At 39.2% G+C, this 16835-nt stretch overlaps 1 protein-coding gene and 1 long non-coding RNA gene across 5 annotated transcripts in view; one reads left to right on the top strand and one right to left on the bottom strand.

The window, feature by feature from the left end:
- GABRB1 (gamma-aminobutyric acid type A receptor subunit beta1) overlaps positions 1-16835 on the bottom strand; it is a 126560-nt gene that overhangs the window by 28493 nt on the left and 81232 nt on the right. For all 4 annotated transcript variants that reach the window (XR_007166594.2, XR_007166595.2, XM_048072898.2 and 1 more), the window contains exon 5: positions 3167-3249. Coding sequence is in view for 2 of the 4 variants with exons in the window: in XM_048072898.2 (XP_047928855.1) it covers positions 3167-3249 (83 nt within the window). In the remaining 2 variants the exon portion in view is untranslated. The remainder of the gene's footprint in view (positions 1-3166; positions 3250-16835) is intronic.
- Positions 11447-16004, top strand: LOC106030763 (uncharacterized). The gene is made up of 4 exons (XR_001203942.3): positions 11447-11862; positions 12742-12803; positions 13997-14154; positions 14324-16004. It is a non-coding gene; the product is annotated as an uncharacterized lncRNA (long non-coding RNA).

The following is a 16835-nucleotide window of genomic DNA, read 5'->3' as shown; positions in this document are numbered from 1 at the left end:
GAATTGGCTCAACAAGTATTAACATATCAACATATATACTTTTGGAGGCTTGAATTATTTGTAGCTAGTGTTCAAAAGGTGTGAAAAGCAATTTTCTTTTGGAGATGTGTGACTGGCCACATGAGTGACGTGGTATTTTCTCATCCCTGACTGTGCTAGCATTTTAATTGTTTATTTGATCTAATGCTGATTTTTGATGAAGTCTCAATGATAGTATCAAGCCCATTCTCACTGAGTCCCTACAGAAGTTCATTTATGTGAAAGTTTGTGAATGGAGAGGTATGAGCCAGCCTTTTCCAGTTATTTAGGCTGTTGGCTGATACATGATCATGTACTTTGATCAGCTTTAGTCACAACTGGACTGGAAACTTCCAATCAACTATCTTCCAGCAAATAAATTCAGGTATGAATTCGGTATGAATTCAATATGAAAGAGACTTCAGTACAAAGTCACCAATTTGATGTCTGTGGTACCGTATATATCAATTTCCTCTGCTGATCAGCTAGAAACTCTACTGAAGAGAAGTGTTATGCGCTTTATTTTGAAAATCAAGAAATGACATTTTCCAAATGCATTCGTTGCATGTCCTGTTAAATTTAAGCTGGAAGATGAGCCAAGCAGCAGCAAGCAACATCGACAAAATTGTTCTGTGCCAAAAAAGGCAGTAGTGAACTGCCAAGCCCAAGGACAAGCATGACAACCATGCAGCTTAATGAGCGGCTCTGTATGTGGTGGATTATGAAGTTCAGCCAGAGTTTTGCTCCAGCAGAAAGTAAGTGGGGAGAACAGTAGGATGATGGGCAGCACTGGACAGGGAAGTTAATGTCTGACTACTGACTGCTTCCCAGAGAAGAGGAGAAAATATCTGTATACATGGTCATATACAGGTCTGTGGGTTTGCGGTGCCTCAGTAAACTCAGAGCGATGTGGATATGGACAGTGCTAACTGAAAGCAGAAGTACAGGGAAGGTTCATGTATGTTTGTCTTATTCACTACAGGCTCATCAACTTGCCCGGCTTGCTCTGCTACTGTCTCTTGTGGGGGGTTAACTACGGTGCACAACCACTATGTTCTTCCAGAGATTTCCATGCTCATATTGAATGGAGAACAGAGAAGATGTAACTGTGGTGACTTGTGACTGCAGCTACTGATGTGCTTCATGGGAACCTTGACAACATTGCCTCCCTGCTTCTCTTTCTGGTATGTCTGCCTGCAGAGCCAAAACACTAGTGTCTTAAAAATAATAGATGCTCTTTTTGAATTTCTATGGAAATAAGTTAACTGATTCTGTTCAGACAGTGCTCTCTCTGGAAAAAAAATAATTTTCATTAAACATACTTGAAATGTTTACTTGATTGTAATCTTTTGCTGGTGGAATAAAAAATTTGTTCTCAACCTGGCACAGAATTTCTAAAATCACTATAAAATGATATGCTGGGAAAAACAGCAAAAGGAAATAACACTTGGGGAAACATTTCAAGTTTCTTACCAAACAATTTAAAATCTAAATCAAAAGCTGCTGCTCTACTGATTATATTAAGGCTGATATTGATTATCCACTTACAAAGAAAAAAATTACTTGAGTATGGAGAATAATTTTGCAGATACATGCCCATTTAAATGCTTTAAATAAGACACCTTACTGGTGCTATCAACTAAAAATTGTTAACAAGTGTAAACAATAGGCTGACAGCCCATCTTGCCTAATCAGTGCTCTAGACCAGGTATATGCTTTTCTCAGTGCCTGACAATAGCCACTTCACAGATATGTTGAGATACATAACATGTATGTATATTCAACTGATAAAAAAATTCTGTAGTTTTATTTTGGGGGCTGCACTTCCAAATAAATTATTTCCCAGCAATATTTTCTGTGTCTCAAAGTGGTTTTTTCTTCTTTGGCTTAGACTAATTTATTTTATAGTTGTATTACAATACTATTAAGCATTTTATACTTGAATATTCCAGTGTTTTGGCACTATGGAAATCTTTTTATTTGTCAAAATCTAAATGATTGAAGACTAATGGAATCTCTCTGAAAATTCATACTGTGAAGTTTTTGGGAATATAACCTCTTTTCAGTTACACAGAAGCTTATATCATGAATTTCTGCAAATGGATACTGTACTTCCCAGACTTTAAGATCTTTGAATGGGATGTGTTATGAACAATAAAAACATTGCTGTTATTGATGATATAAATGTCAGGAAATAATTTTGTTAGGCAAGGAAGAATCCTTAATCCTAGATCAGCATGTTTCTATTTATTTAGTTGTTCAAAATATCCATCAAACAGATTTAAATGCTAAAACTGTTATTTCTCTTCTAGTGAGCTAAAACAAAACACTGAATGTGAGGAAATCGGTTAATATATTCTAAAATCTGATACCTTAGAAAAAAGTATTATTATAATAAAAGATTGGTTAATTATAACTGTAATTTTGCAACAGTTGTAATGTGGCAAACTAAAATTCTTAGAAAACTGTTGCATTGTTTTGCATTGCACCCTACTTTATGTAGTCTTAATAACTTTGCTTAGGCAGACCGCTCTGTCCTCGGTGTCAGTAGTTGGCTTGACCTAAGACAGAATAAAGATTCTTTTCAAAAACCTGAATAAGCTTTTCTCTAGAGGCTGGCCTCATAAAAGATCTGAAGACTATATTAATAAAAATTTGAAACTGCATGGCTTGATCTTACACTCATGGAAGACAATGGCAAGGCTCTTGTTAACCTCAGTGCAGAAGGATTAAGTTGTTTCCTTTTATCACCTCCAAGCATTTTGATTAGAGCAATTGATCGATCCTCCCAACACCATGTGGGGCAGTTGTTAATCTTGATGTTAGAGATGATTGCACTGAGGTGAAGCACTGAGTGAGTAGGCATTGAAGATGGGCAGTGCTCTGCTGCTGTCCTCTGATCCGCTCATCAAGAAGTACTCTCCCCCTTAACTCAGCAAGAGGTTTTGAAAGACATCGTACGAGTTTGGATCAACAAAATATTGTGAAATAAGCATATTTTAGCTTGTACACTATAGAAAGATGTGTTCAATGTGCAGGCTCACTGGATGTAAAATAGTTGAACAACTTACACCTGCTTTGTTTAACCCATGATTGCCTTTCAATCCACTGATGTTATTTAGCGAACCCTCTCCCTCCAATAACTTACAACTTTCAATTTCTAGTGTGCAATTTTGTTCATCCAGAGGATATCTGCGTAGATCCATCATGCAAGCAGCTGTTGTTGTGATCCTGCAAGAGGAGGGTGAAAAAAATCAGGAAACTTGAAACCACATTTGACTTGTTTGAGAAGGTAAATTTTTCTGTAGCAGCTTTTCTTATTTGTTTAAATACTGAATGGTGGTGCACAAGGATTGTTGGCATACAAAATGGCTTGTAACTCATGAATAAATAAGTTCTACAGCACAACATACTGGTTACAGTATGAAGCATAGAAGGATATGCTGAATATCATAGAGCAGGATTTTGACTGAAAAATTTACAGGCAAAAGTGTAGTGTCTTGAATATTTTTTGAGATTTCTCTTTGGACATCTCATTTTTAATGTTCTCAATTCAATATCTTCAAATTGGTTTGCATATGTTTTTATATAACTAGTATTTACATACCTCTCTTTTTTCATTTTTTGTCATCTACTGCGTTTTAAAATTTGTCTAATATTAATGCATGTTTTCATTCATGCTGTGGAAGTACTAGTAATATCTGAATCATTTTTATGGTTTCATAATCAGTTTATCATTATAATAATTGAACATCACCTCATAAAAATGGCAGAATGACATCAAAAACTTATGAAATGTAACATTGTCTTGTGGTTAATTAAGAAAGTTACTTGCAGTAGTGCTTTCAAACTCACAGAAGTGAGTTGGCATCTGCAGTTGTCTTTTTTGTGTTTGTGTGATAGAAGGGTTCTTACATTCTTATAAAACTTCTGAAGTTGTAAATGGGCAAACTTGGTTTGGAATTTTATTGGCCTCTCTCTCCTTCTCTCTAAAAATTCCTACCTAAGAAATGCCTTTTTTCTTGATTTAGATATGGTCCTGTTTCATGGTAATTGATACCACAGGATCATATCTGGAGGTTTTATTTTTGATGTGCTGGAAGTCAAGCACGTTTACATGCTGTATGGGAATGATAATTTGTGCTGTCACACAACTGATAAAAATAAAAGCAAAAAAGAAAAGCCACGTGCTTCTTTACTCTGACACATTTCAAATTTCCTAAATCCACAAAATCCATCTATCTACCTGCACTGTCTATGAAATGATGTGACAGAGAAACCAGTCCATGAAACTACTGCCTAATACTGTGTAAAATACCATATTTCTGCTTTTCCTGTGAGGTTGATTTTTGTCTTGTGTTGCACGTTGAATTGCTTTGCATGTTTCTTAATGGGTTTTGCATTTTTCATAGAAAATGTTGAAGACTTCAAGAGAGGTAGGACCTCATTTAGTTTAGTGTTGTGCTAAATATGTCTTACTGAGAGACACTGAGAAGACATGCAGTAATGATTTGTCAGACTCCTACTTAGTAAGGCTTAAGATCATACATATCTATATGCTAACATTAGTCACAGTTAAATGATTTTTAATGAAGGTTTCGCAGGGCAATGTTTTGTTCCCGATAAATAAATCAGCCTTTAAGATAATTTAGTTCTCCAGATTCATTTATCCTCAACCAGATTTATTTAAGTGTTTACAGAAGTAGAAGTTGAGATAGTGCTTCCTAGACCACAGGGTTAGAGTGGCCAACTATTTCTTAATGGCCAGTCTGTCTGTACTGCTGACTTCTGCAGCTTTGAATATTCTACATATGCTATTTAAGCAGTAGCAATCTGTTATTCTTAATAACATCAAGGATTTTTTGTTGACACATGGTTCACTAATAAATAAGACATTTGTAGTATAACTGATATTTAAATGCTCCACATTTTTTTTTCCGATGTAATTCTGGTAAGTCTTTGTTCAAATGCATTGTCTCCTCACTGTGCATAGTTCTTGAGTTGGCTTGGTCTGTCTGATTACTATAATTCAAGAACAAAAGTAAATGTCTGTATCCCTAAGACACTTCACTGTTAATTGAAGGCGCAGTCTGGAAGTGAATACTTGGATTATGCAGAAGAGAGATAATATACTATTAGTACTGGTTTCTTGCAGCAGAAAGTAATCCAAACTTGCCCAATCTGTCTCAGTAATTTCTCATCCTTCATTCTTGTTAAATCACTCCTTGTCTTTATGCTCTATGAAAAGGTTAAACAGAAGCACTCTATGCTCTCCGTTTCCCTCAGGTCTGTTTCACATTCCCTGTAACACCTGTAAGGCAGTGCACTGTGTATGGGTCAGTCTGTCTGGGGAAAGGGTCCCTAAAGGTGGTGGTGGGGAGCAGCTTTCCATCTCATGGCTCTTCTACCTCTTAGCTTTCTGATGTCATAGCAAGCAGTTGTTTCTAAATGAAGAGGGGAGTGACAGGGTTTTAGCTGAAGTTTGCAGAGATGAAAGCCACACAATGCAAGGTGGGAAGGAAAATTGGAGATCCTTGTTAAGCTGGGGAAGGCTGAAAGCTCATGATTTCCCTCTTGACTTGTAGACCTGCAGCTTTGGACATGGTACAGGGGATGATGAACGGCATCTGTCCAGGGATTCATCAGAACCTGAACCTAGTGCCTATGTAGATTGGAAAAGGCAGGTTGTAGTTTTTGGAAGCTCCCCCCAAAGTGGGAAACCTGCCAACCCAATGTGATGTCTCCTAAAGCTGAAGTTGCTTAACCCTTATTGGGAATCTCTGGCTTCCTTGACAAGAGCTACTTGTGATTGCAGTAGGAGTGCTCCAGGATCCAGCAACATTCGTTACCTGTAGTTCATAAATCTAGCTTTCAAGCATTTCTTACTCCCTCATGATAGATCTCAGCTGCATAAAATTTTTAATTATATTATGCTCTGGGTAACTGTAAAACTTGTTTAAGGAGATAAATTAAACCCATATGCAATCACAGTAATTGCTGTGTTGATAAAAAATAAAATCAGATCTTTTGTTGTAAGCAGAGTAAAAAATGCAGACCTGTTACTGTTTGTACTCTCTCAGTGGAGACAGCAGTTGATGGCTTGCACATGCACCAGGCACTTAAAAATAAAGATATTCAAATGCAAAATACAAAAGTGTAATGGCAGGAAGGGGAATGCAATAGTTTGAAGATAGGACAAAACTACAATAAATCTGTATTCTGGGGGCTTAATCCTGAAAATCCCTGGGCACAAGTGTTTTATGAAAATGGTGGAATATGATGAGGCACTGTAAAAGTGGAAGGGGAGGACTAATCCAGTACTTGAAACAGTTATTTATATCTCAGAGCAGGATACAATTTTTCCAGTATTTCTGTTTATTGACTGTGTTTTAAGTTCTGTATTTTTTCAGTGTTGGGGCTAACATATTCTGTTTGTACAGTGTTTTTTACCATACTTTCCTTACATTCTTTTGATTCTTTTGAAGACAAATTATAAACTGGGATTAAATAAAGAAGATATGGTTAGGTAGACATATATCATGTTACTTAGTTTCACTCATGTGAAACTCAGACATCCTGGGAAAACATGAAGTCTGAATCACTAACAGGCAAGGTACATCATATTTGTGAAGAAGAAAACAACGTTTTTTTAAAAACTTTTGGCCTTTGAAATTATCTAATCCATTGCTTTGCTTTTATTTCTGTGTGATTCTCTGAATACCATATTCTTACTATATAATAAAGTTATTTTGGCCCAAAATAAAACTATGTGAAAGAAAAGCATTGCTATCCAATATTTGCAAAACAGACTTCTTTGTGTAATACTGTCAGAGGTTTCCCTGCAGGGCAGTAGGTCTTGTAGGAACAAAAGCTAAAGCTTAACATTTTTGGTTAAAACACCAGTGAGCAGTTAAAGTAAGTTCAGAATGAGTGCAGAAAATGGAGTTATGCTTCAGTACTTAGAACATTTCATCAAAATGCTGTCAAAAAAGGTATTCCTCAGTTCTTGAAGAAGAGAAGCAATATTTAATACAGCAAGGGCAAGTAAATGTGGAGATGATCTGTGCTAAACAATGAGAATTATGTTGTGAAATGTTTTTTCCCAGTTGGAGAAAATGTATCAAACTTTAATGTTCCTTTTCTCTCAGTCAACAGAGTATAAATTATGAATGTACATGAGGATATGAACTGGGAAGAACTCATTTTTTTTCTTTAAAGGCAGACTGAAATCGTCAAAACAAATAAAAAGTAGCCATGCTTCTCTTAACCATTGAAGAGCTGAGGCTTGTAGTACACGCTGGAAATAGACTTTCAGGTCCCAGGTAACACATTGCTTCTATTAAACCTGTGTTAATTTCCCTTCAGTAATATCAGGGAACTTAATCCCATAGTAACTTTTTGACATCAGAATCCAGTCACATGTCCCTGGTGTAATTGCCCTAATTTTTCAGGAATGTCAAAGAAAGTTTATGCTTAACATTTCTTGTAGGCAGAAATATTGTACGGGTAGACGAAGGAAGAAAAACTATACATTTGATATACAATTTTTTTCTTCTCTGTTCATGCTGTGTACAAGGTTGTTATGCCTACCAACACTGTAAATTTCCAAGCAAAGCCTGAGTGATCAGTGGCTGAGTGCTTGGCCCTGGGAGAAAATATCAGCTCTGAACCCGCAAACGTGCCCAGCTTCTAGTGCTGGGAGAAGCCCACTTACAGGAGGTACATTTGAACATTAGCCATGGGTTGGTTTCATGTCTTTTATATAATATAGTATGCACTTGCAAAAGCTATGTTCGTTGGTCGGTGTATTGCCTGTCTGATCAAATTCTATTAAAAAAGAAGTTGTACGTGTTAGTAAGATTAGGACAGGCCAGTGCCTTTAATGATCTCATTAGGAGTTGAGAGAAAATTGGATTCTTGGTTCTTGAGCCAGATACAGTAAAAGATTTATGTACTTAGTTTTAGAGATGAGTTCATGACCATATAGAAAACAATTTTTCTAGATTACAGAATGATTATAATCTGGCTTTTTATTTTTATTTATTTATTTATTATTTTTAACCAGTGTTAAAAATAAACCCAGGGCACAGGATGGGAGGTGGAGGGCAGTCCCTGTGGCTGAGGGGAAGCCTTTCTCTCTGGCAAGCCAAATGGCCCGGGGAAGCCAGCCCCAGAAAAGGGACCGTCAGCACCCCCAACCCTCCTCCTTCCTCCACATGAGGGCATCTTCCAGGCCACTCCCAGCACAGCCACCTTTGACCATGCGTGGGCCACTCCATCACAGAGGCTTGCTGAGGTCACAGAGGCCACCACTGCCCCGCCTTTGCTCCGGGCCCTATAAAACAGGACCCCTGCAACTCCCCACCACTCACTGAGCTTCTAGGTGCTCTGACAGCCAGCTTGTGCGGCAGGAGGAAGATCAGAGGCAGGGAAGTGAGAGGCAGCCCTCCTTGGTGTGAGAGGACAGCAATGCAGTCCGAGGAAGCACCAAGAAGGAAGGCAGCTAATGATAAGGAGAAGTGTCATGGGCAGAGGGGTAGCGCCTGCGGCACAACAGACACCAGTGTCCGAGGGACCTCTGGCGCCCAGCCCACAGACACGTATAAGCGGTGCCACTGGTGCCGCAATGATGTGGGGAACAGGCCGCCCCCTCAGCCATACAGCAACAGGGGGCCTGGGCCTTCCCAGTGGTACAATGGTGGCATGGAGTGAAAGCAGGAGCGTCAGTTGGACAGCTGTGTGGAGCAGACATGTGCCTGTCATCCAGAATACAGCATGGGACCCAGCCATGGCCGTAAAACAGATGGCAGTGTCGAAACCATGCATGGAAGTGAACTGGACAGTGGCATGGGACGTAGGTATGGAAATGGACAACTCCCTGGTTCGGCACCCTGGCCTAAAAACATACCTGATGGAAGGCATCCTATTTGGGCAGTCCCAGGCAAGGACTGGCTTGTCCTTCTGTCAAACACTGTAGAGCCCATGGAGCTGGGTCCACCAGAAGAGGCAGAGGAACCAATGGAAGTGGATTCACCTAGGCCAGATCAGACCTGGGACTACCCAGGCATGTCTTTACTCTCTGCCATCAGAGAGCACAAACAGCATCTCAGGAGTGCCCGGCGAGCTCCCTACTCAACGCTCAGGCTCCATCCCAAGCATAAGCTTGGAGCCAACAAACACCACGGACATCCCGCAGGCTTACCTGCGAGGTGCCCCAGCAATAAAGAACTCTGTTGCTGATTCCCAGGGGTTGTGTGAGTACTTCTTTCCCATCCCCCAGCCCTTGTGCGAGAGGTGCCATCCCTTCTGCACAGAGCCTTGAGGAAGAACACAAGAGAGGACCCAGCTTCCTTCGGGCTGCTGCTCTGGGGTGACAGGAGGAGTCCCTGAGGGCCACCGTGCACCTTTAACATTTGTGAAAATAGACTGAGGAGTGAAAATAGTAGTGTGTAAGCGATTATAGGGGCTAATTTCTTCTATTAGGAGTGAGTTTCTAAATCTGAGTAATTGGTGACGACAGACATGGAGAAGGCTGAAGTACTCAGCAACTTCTTTGCCTCCATCTACACTGGTAGACGGGCTTCCCAAGTCCTTCATTTCCCTGAACCTGTAGATGGAGGCTGGGGGTTCAAAGTCCCAGCCACTGTAAGTGAAGAGCAGGTTCAAGACCACCTGATGAATCTAAACAGGTATAAGTCTATGGGATCTGATGACATGAATCCCAGGGTCCTGAGGGAACTGGCTGATGTAGTTGCCAAGCCTCTCTCCATCATAGTTGAAAAGTCTTGGCATTCGGGCGACGTCCCTGGTGAGTGGAAAAATGGAAATGTCATGCCCCTACTCTTCAACAATTAAAGAATTGAACAAAGAGTACTACCCTTCAATAATTAAAACAATTGGGAGACATTTCTTCTCAGAAAGAGTGGTCAGGCATTGGGACGGGTTGCCCAGGGAGGTGGTCGAGTCACCATCCCTGAGGGTGTTCAAGGAAAGGTTGGACGCAGTGTGTAGGGACATGGTTTAGTGGGTGACATTGGTGGTAAGGAGATCGTTGGACCCAATGATCTTGAAAGTCTTTTCCAACCTTAATTTTTCTATGATTCTATGAATACATCTCCTTTTAATCTTTGTTCACAGAAAAGAGCAAAGTTGCTTAAACATGAAAAAAATAATAAAAAGAAACATCTTGAGGAAGACGCATACAGAGAATATTCATCTCAAAGCTGTAAGAAGCTGAGAACAGGGTCCTGTGTGAGAAGGGTTCAACAATCTTTATTGTACTGGGTACAGTTTTACAAAGTTGAGACCAGGAAAAATGTGTCAGAGTATGAGTTTTCTGCTGGGTTTTACTGAATGCCTGAGCAGTAAGTAGTTTGCTTGCTTTGCCTCTCCTCCATCATTTTTGTTTTTTGAAAAATAAAATGTAAAAAATGGAATAAAACTCACATAGAAGTAAAAATGGTTTTTAAACTTGGAAATCCTGTGATGCAGCTTTCTGGAAAAGGTATGTATTTATATATATATGTATGTTTAGAGTCCTAATTATATGAGTGGTCACTCAAGGGACCTAAACTTTTGTCAGGGGAGATTGTGGGTTGTGTGGAGTAAGGCAAGCAGAAGTGGGTGCAGTGTGTTGAACGTCTTTAGTGTATACAGTAACATATACTTTAAAAAGCCTTAATGACAAGAGCATGTATACTGAGAGATGAGATGTGGATGCTATCACAAAATATCTTAAAAAATTCATAACTCATTCTTTAGGTATTACACAAAGTGGCAAGACATACAAAATTGAGAAGGAGCACTCTTGGACTTGCATATTGTAGATTGATTTATGCCTTTGTAAGCAAGTCTGTGATGCTGTCATCCTGAGTCTCAGGCATTTTGTGCCAAGCCGGAGCAAGTGTAAATAACCAAAGCACGCTACAAAGAAAAGGAGCAGCAAAGCTGTGTCTTTATCTCTGGCAATCCCAGCCATTTCAGGGTGAGCAAACTATTAAAGACTACAGTATGAGAATCATTAACTTTGTGTTACCATCTACTCAAGTGTAAATACTCTTTTGTTAGACAGAGGTGACTGAATTTGAAACCTGTTATCCATCTACTATTTATTTTTTTCCCTCTTACCTATTGTATCTACTTTCTTTCCTATTTTCTTTCCTTTCTGTGACCTCTTTTTAATTTTCTTTTCATTTAATAGTGAAGGTCTGTTTGCTGGAGAAGCTCACTTCTGGTCTTCCTTTAAGGATCCCAGGTTCAGAAATGACTTGAAGCACTTTGACGCTTATGGCTTTTTTTGTAATGGCCTGCAGCTGTATTGACTTGCAGTCATGGTGCTGCAATCTATAGGAAAGTGCTGTGTGCTGCCTAAGAAGTGCCTGTGATGAGCAGATGACCTGGATATTCCAACTCCTTTGCTGCCCTGAGCACTGGGCTGCATGCTGGCTCCTCCACTCTGCTGGCAGAGGTGTCTGTGGGCCAGCAGTGTTACCTGAACAGCTGAGATATTCAGGGCCAAATATCCACTTTTACACAGGAAATTTGCATTTTTAATCCACAGGAATATCCTGGTCCTGTTCACAGCTTGTCTCAGTGACTAGGTGTGCTGCAGGGAGTGGGGGCTAGACAGTGGACACGTCCTGGAGAATAGCACCTCTTTTTCTGGCCCTGTTGCTGACCTCCTCCTCCCAAGCTCATGAACCTACAGTCTCAGGCACTGTTCTCCTTTAAAAATAGGTCTTATTAAAGGCAGCTTGTCATTCAAACTCTGTAAATACAGAGTAAGAGCTGCTCATTAGTAACAAGTGTGTGGGTGGCTGAGACTATGGCTTGCCAGACATCAAGGTGAAAACAAAATGGGAAGGATTCATTACTCTCCTTCACAGGCTGCCTTGTGTTCTCTTCAGATTTATCTTGTGGTTCCCACTGAAATCCAGCACTTTGTGATTATGTTATGCTTTAAAATTTGTTTTTAGCTAACAGCTGGTTGGCCTCATGCAAGCAGCTTGATCTTTAACCATTGGAAATGCAATGTTTGTAGGTGGGAGAGGAAAGTGGAGAGGTAATATGGTTCATCTCAGATATGAGCCTGAGCTTACACTGACTGTTACCACTGAATTTCTCTCTTTTTGCTGATTCAAGAACCACTTGTCCAAATTGTCCAAGGTAGTGATTTCAAATGTGTTAATAATTTCTGGCATACCTTTCAGTATTTTATTGTTAAATGAAAGTAACAGTAATGAATGTTGTTAATTTGAACATATGTGTCAGATAAATTTACTTGGGGGGGTCTTTAACATTTTGGATCCTAAAGGTAATCAAGTACTCAGGTGTCTTTAAGTGGCACCAATTTTTCTCAGATGTCCATAATTCTGTTTTGTATACAGATGTGTTGAAATAGATTTAAAAACTTAGAATTGTTTTGTTTTAAACACGTGGACAGTTGATGCATGCAGACTATTTTTTCTGGTTAGGTTGATTTGATTGTAAGTCTTAGATTCAGTAGAAGGAAACCAAGTATATTATAAACACTAGTTCAACTCATACTTGCCCCTGAACTAGACCTGCTACATGACAAGGTTAACATAATACAATAACCCACATGAGGAGGTGGTTCTACTTTTTCAAGGCATCTGATTCCTGGGACAAACTCAGGATTTCTTATGCTATACTATTTATGCATTCTGGCCTTTTACAAACTGTTTTTTTTTTTTTTTCCAATAGGACTTCTACTGTCAAGGTCCTTCAATAAGACTTCTTCTGTGCTAAGTAGAAGCGTCTCGGAGGTTAGATAATCTTCGACTTGGGTGCTATAAACAGCAAGATATTTTGGGAAATGGGATATCAGGCTTTAGTTGGCTTTGGAGATTTATTTACCTTAGTACTCAAAGCAATTGTCAGTAAATTAATCATGGTTATTTTGTTTAAAGAAATAAATCCTTGCTGAATAGCCTCTCTCTCTCTCTGCCAGAACTATGCTTCAGGGAACAGTTGTACGGTACTAACACAAAGCAAGGATGAGATGAGATTACCCAAAATGGGGACAAATAAGCTTTCTGACTCCTGCCTTCCCCAAGAGGACAGCCTGGAGCTGCAGGGCAGTGACCAGAGTAGGAGGCAGTGAGGAAGGGAGAGCTCTAAAGTGCAGGAAATAGGGGAATAAAAGTGGTGGAAGAAATGGTCTGTAAGAAAGCGTTTTGCTCTGAGTGGAGTTAGAAGCTTCTAAAATAAAAACCTTAAGCAAAATACATTTTGAATAAGTAATATAAGATCTTTTTCTCTTCCACAGAGTGTATAGAAAATAGCTTAGAGTGAAGATGAATTACTTGCTTGTAAAGATCTAGAAATATAAAAAGTCATTAAAATGTTACAATGTAACTTTTTAAATATTAGCAAAAATGTCTTTTTGATGCTTGTAAGCCAAATTTCAGTGCAGTGAGAATTTTTACTGCACAGCTATAAACCCATGAAAATATATTTCATAATATAAATCCCAAGAGAGCTATAACTATACCAGGGCAAACAAGATACTTCAATAAAAAGTGCTTGAGTATTGGAGCTGAAATTTACTGCAAAAAGTAGTTCAGTTTGACAGCACAAGTATGTTGCAAGCCAAAAAGAAAGGGAGAGAGGGAGAGAGAGGGAGAGAGAGAGACAGATGGGAAGTGCTTAGCATGAGGGAAGGTCCAAGAGGAAAGTAAAGTTAGATAACTGGTTTTCAATATGGTTTTAATAAAAAGAATGGTTCTAAATCTCTTTTTCAGTATCTCTCTATAACCCTTCTAAACTTGACTAAATGCAAGAAGAGTCGCGTTACTACTGAAATTCCTGGTCATAGGAATTGTCCACAGATTGAACTGCCTGTTCAGGAGAGAACAGAGATCTGCTAGATGGTAGTAGTGGTGTCATGGCTGATTGATATCTTGATATTTTTTGTTTGTTTGTTGTTTTTAAATTTTGTTGTTGCTGTTTATTCCAGAATGAAACCAAACCAGACACCGAGATATATATGTGTGAAAGAAAGACATTTTCAGGTTTTCCCCTTGTGTTGATAGAAGAGGAATCCAGGCAACATCTTTCACACCCAGACTAGTTTGCAAATGGAAGGCTTAAGAGCTTGCTTGCTCAAAACGACTGGTAAAAATTGGATTGTTTGGATTGGTAAAAAAAAAAATGGATTGTTTCTGGCAGCAGACATGCTTCAAATTGACCCACTCCTATCTTGCCTCCTTGTAACCATGCGAGGTCTTCCTGGGTTTTGAAAGAATGAATGGGGCTAAAAGAGACTGTTGCTATTTCCCCATAGGTACCCTGTAACTCTTCAGGAACACCTCTATGACTTCTCACATAGCTACTCCAGATCAACTTCAACCACTGCAGCACGTCTCAAACTGAAACCTGTACTCTGAAGCAGAAGCGCCGAGGAAATGCGCAGAGACAAGGACCGAAATTATTTCTTGCTTTCTTCTGATGCCTGGCCTGTTGGATTTTCAAGGATGGAGGAGTCTGCTTCTTTTTCTGTGGCTGTAGTTTTACCTATACACTGGAAAAATTAGCCAGAACAGTAGCTTCAGTACTAAAATTACTCCAACAGTGAGACAGAGGCAACTGGTCTTTTTAAACGAAGAGAAATGAGGTATAACAAGCTTTCTTGGGTGGGACAGAACCTCTTTGATAGCAGAAAAGCTTAATCCATTCTTGATTTTGCCAAACACCAGTAGGACACAGAAGGGTTTTGAATGCAGGGTGTCCTCTGACTCTCCATTATGTATGACTTGCAAATTGCACATGGGTTGTCCTGACACTGATGAGCCCTGCTTCTTTTTAACCCAGAAGGAAGAGGAAGACAGTAACTACTCAAGTGCAAAGAAATTTGATGTGAGGATTTTAGGACATCGTGGTCCAACATGGTTTGAAACTTGTCCCTGTACCCAAGAGAGTGCAACAGAAAGTGGGGGTGGCATTTTTTATTGGGGTCCCGTGGAGAAAAAAGATGAAAGGTAAAGAGTAGGAGAAACCCTGATGCAAAGGCAGAGCATTTCCACTAGACTCTGTGATCAGCTTTTATGGCCACACTTTATAAAGAACTTACCTATTACCAACATTTATCAACTAGGAGAGATTGTAATAGCAGCAATAAATGGCTCTTTACAATATGACATTGTGCTGTTTTATGCTTGTAAGTGACTGCAAGACCTAATCAAGGTATGCTTTTACCATTTATAGAGCAGTGCTTAAATTATCAAGCCTTTACAAACCACTTAAATAATTTTTAATATTAAGTGTAATCAATTTCTAAAGTTCTTCTCAGGTCTCTAGTATTCGCTGATTTCCCTAGTTCTCCCATCCTTACTCTCCGTGATCCTGAACAGATAGTAAGCACACGCCATTTGTACCAGATAGGTAGTTGAATGTGAAAACTAATAACTCCAGCCAGCAAAGCTGGCAGAATAATTATGTCTTGATTCATATGTTGAGAGGAAAACTCAAGCGCATCTGAAGAAAATGAGCTGCAGTTAATCTACCGTGTGCAGTGACTAATTTCATCGGAGAACTGAGAGTAAAATGAAAATCTTTCACTAGGAGCTTAATGAGGAGATCTTTGCTTTCACAAAAATGTTGACCCTTCTGGCAGTGTAAAGCATGAACAGAGAAATTAGATTGTCTCCTTTCAGGCCCCTGACCTGGGAGGAAAGCTGATGTGACTTTTATATGGAAAACTGATCGATGACTATGGCCTGTCAATGGATCTTAATTGGAAAACAAAGCAGAGAAGAAATGAATGTTTTCATTGTATTTGGTCCAAGACTTATTCTGTGATAATGAATCAGTGCAAGGCATGTGTTATATCAAATAAATTTCTAGCTACAGCAGCTTATTAATTCATAACCCCTTTGAATGAGCATAAATTAACAATAACTTTCAAATAAATTTAGGACAGTGGGGTGTTTCTGTTATTTTGGTATGGCTCTTTTGTATTTCTTGCACCTTATTTGTCTTTATGAATTATGTCAGGTCAGGTATAACAAACATAGGAACAAGAATTGTACCCTGACATCCATTTTAATTAAAAAACAAGATTTGTCACACAGGGGGAAGGAAAGGGTGTCTGGGTCACTGTTCTTACTACTGCAAGTACCACCTCATGCTATTTCTTTCATAAACTGACCAATACGTGTCTCAAAATACTTGGGAGTAGTAGGGTAAACTATCACATAGTGAGGTTTTTAGGAAACATGTTTTTGTGATGGCTAGCTTTCTAATTTCCAGCCTGAATTTATTTATGGCTGCTCTCTACACATTTGTCTTTGGGATAGTATTGTCCTTTGGCTTACACAGCACTTCTCCCTACGGTGTGTTTCCCCCCTTTCTGGACAATAAGCATACCTCCTATTGGTATCTCTTTTGCTAGGTGAAAAAAACTTCTCTATCATTCTTAAGCAGATGTGTCCTTTCCTGGCTGCAGCAGTATTAGATGAAGAGATTAATATTTTCTAATTACTTTTAGCTCCCTTCCCCGGAAATTAAAATCCATTCTGATCTACTAGCAGAGCTACTAAATTGAAAACACCTTGAATAGCCTCTGTGAATCTCTTTTTGCTGACTTGTAGTTAAATTGGGTAAGACAGTAACTAGCTCATGGTGTCTGAAATAGGTTAAGAAGTGTTCACCAAAGCAACCTCAGTTAGCATCTATGAGAGAGCTGTAATCTCTAGCAGAGAGATAGTGATGGGTAACTTGGAGTGGACTAGGAGAGCCCATCTTAATAAGCCCAATGTAGATTAGAAGAATATATGTGTACTTATGTGAGCAGCTCC

The sequence above is a fragment of the Anser cygnoides genome, chromosome 4 (genome assembly GCF_040182565.1).
Source record: "Anser cygnoides isolate HZ-2024a breed goose chromosome 4, Taihu_goose_T2T_genome, whole genome shotgun sequence".
NCBI classification, from domain to species: Eukaryota; Metazoa; Chordata; class Aves; order Anseriformes; family Anatidae; genus Anser; species Anser cygnoides.
Note: the sequence above shows the minus strand (reverse complement) of the source record. Positions and strands in the feature narration are given on the sequence as shown.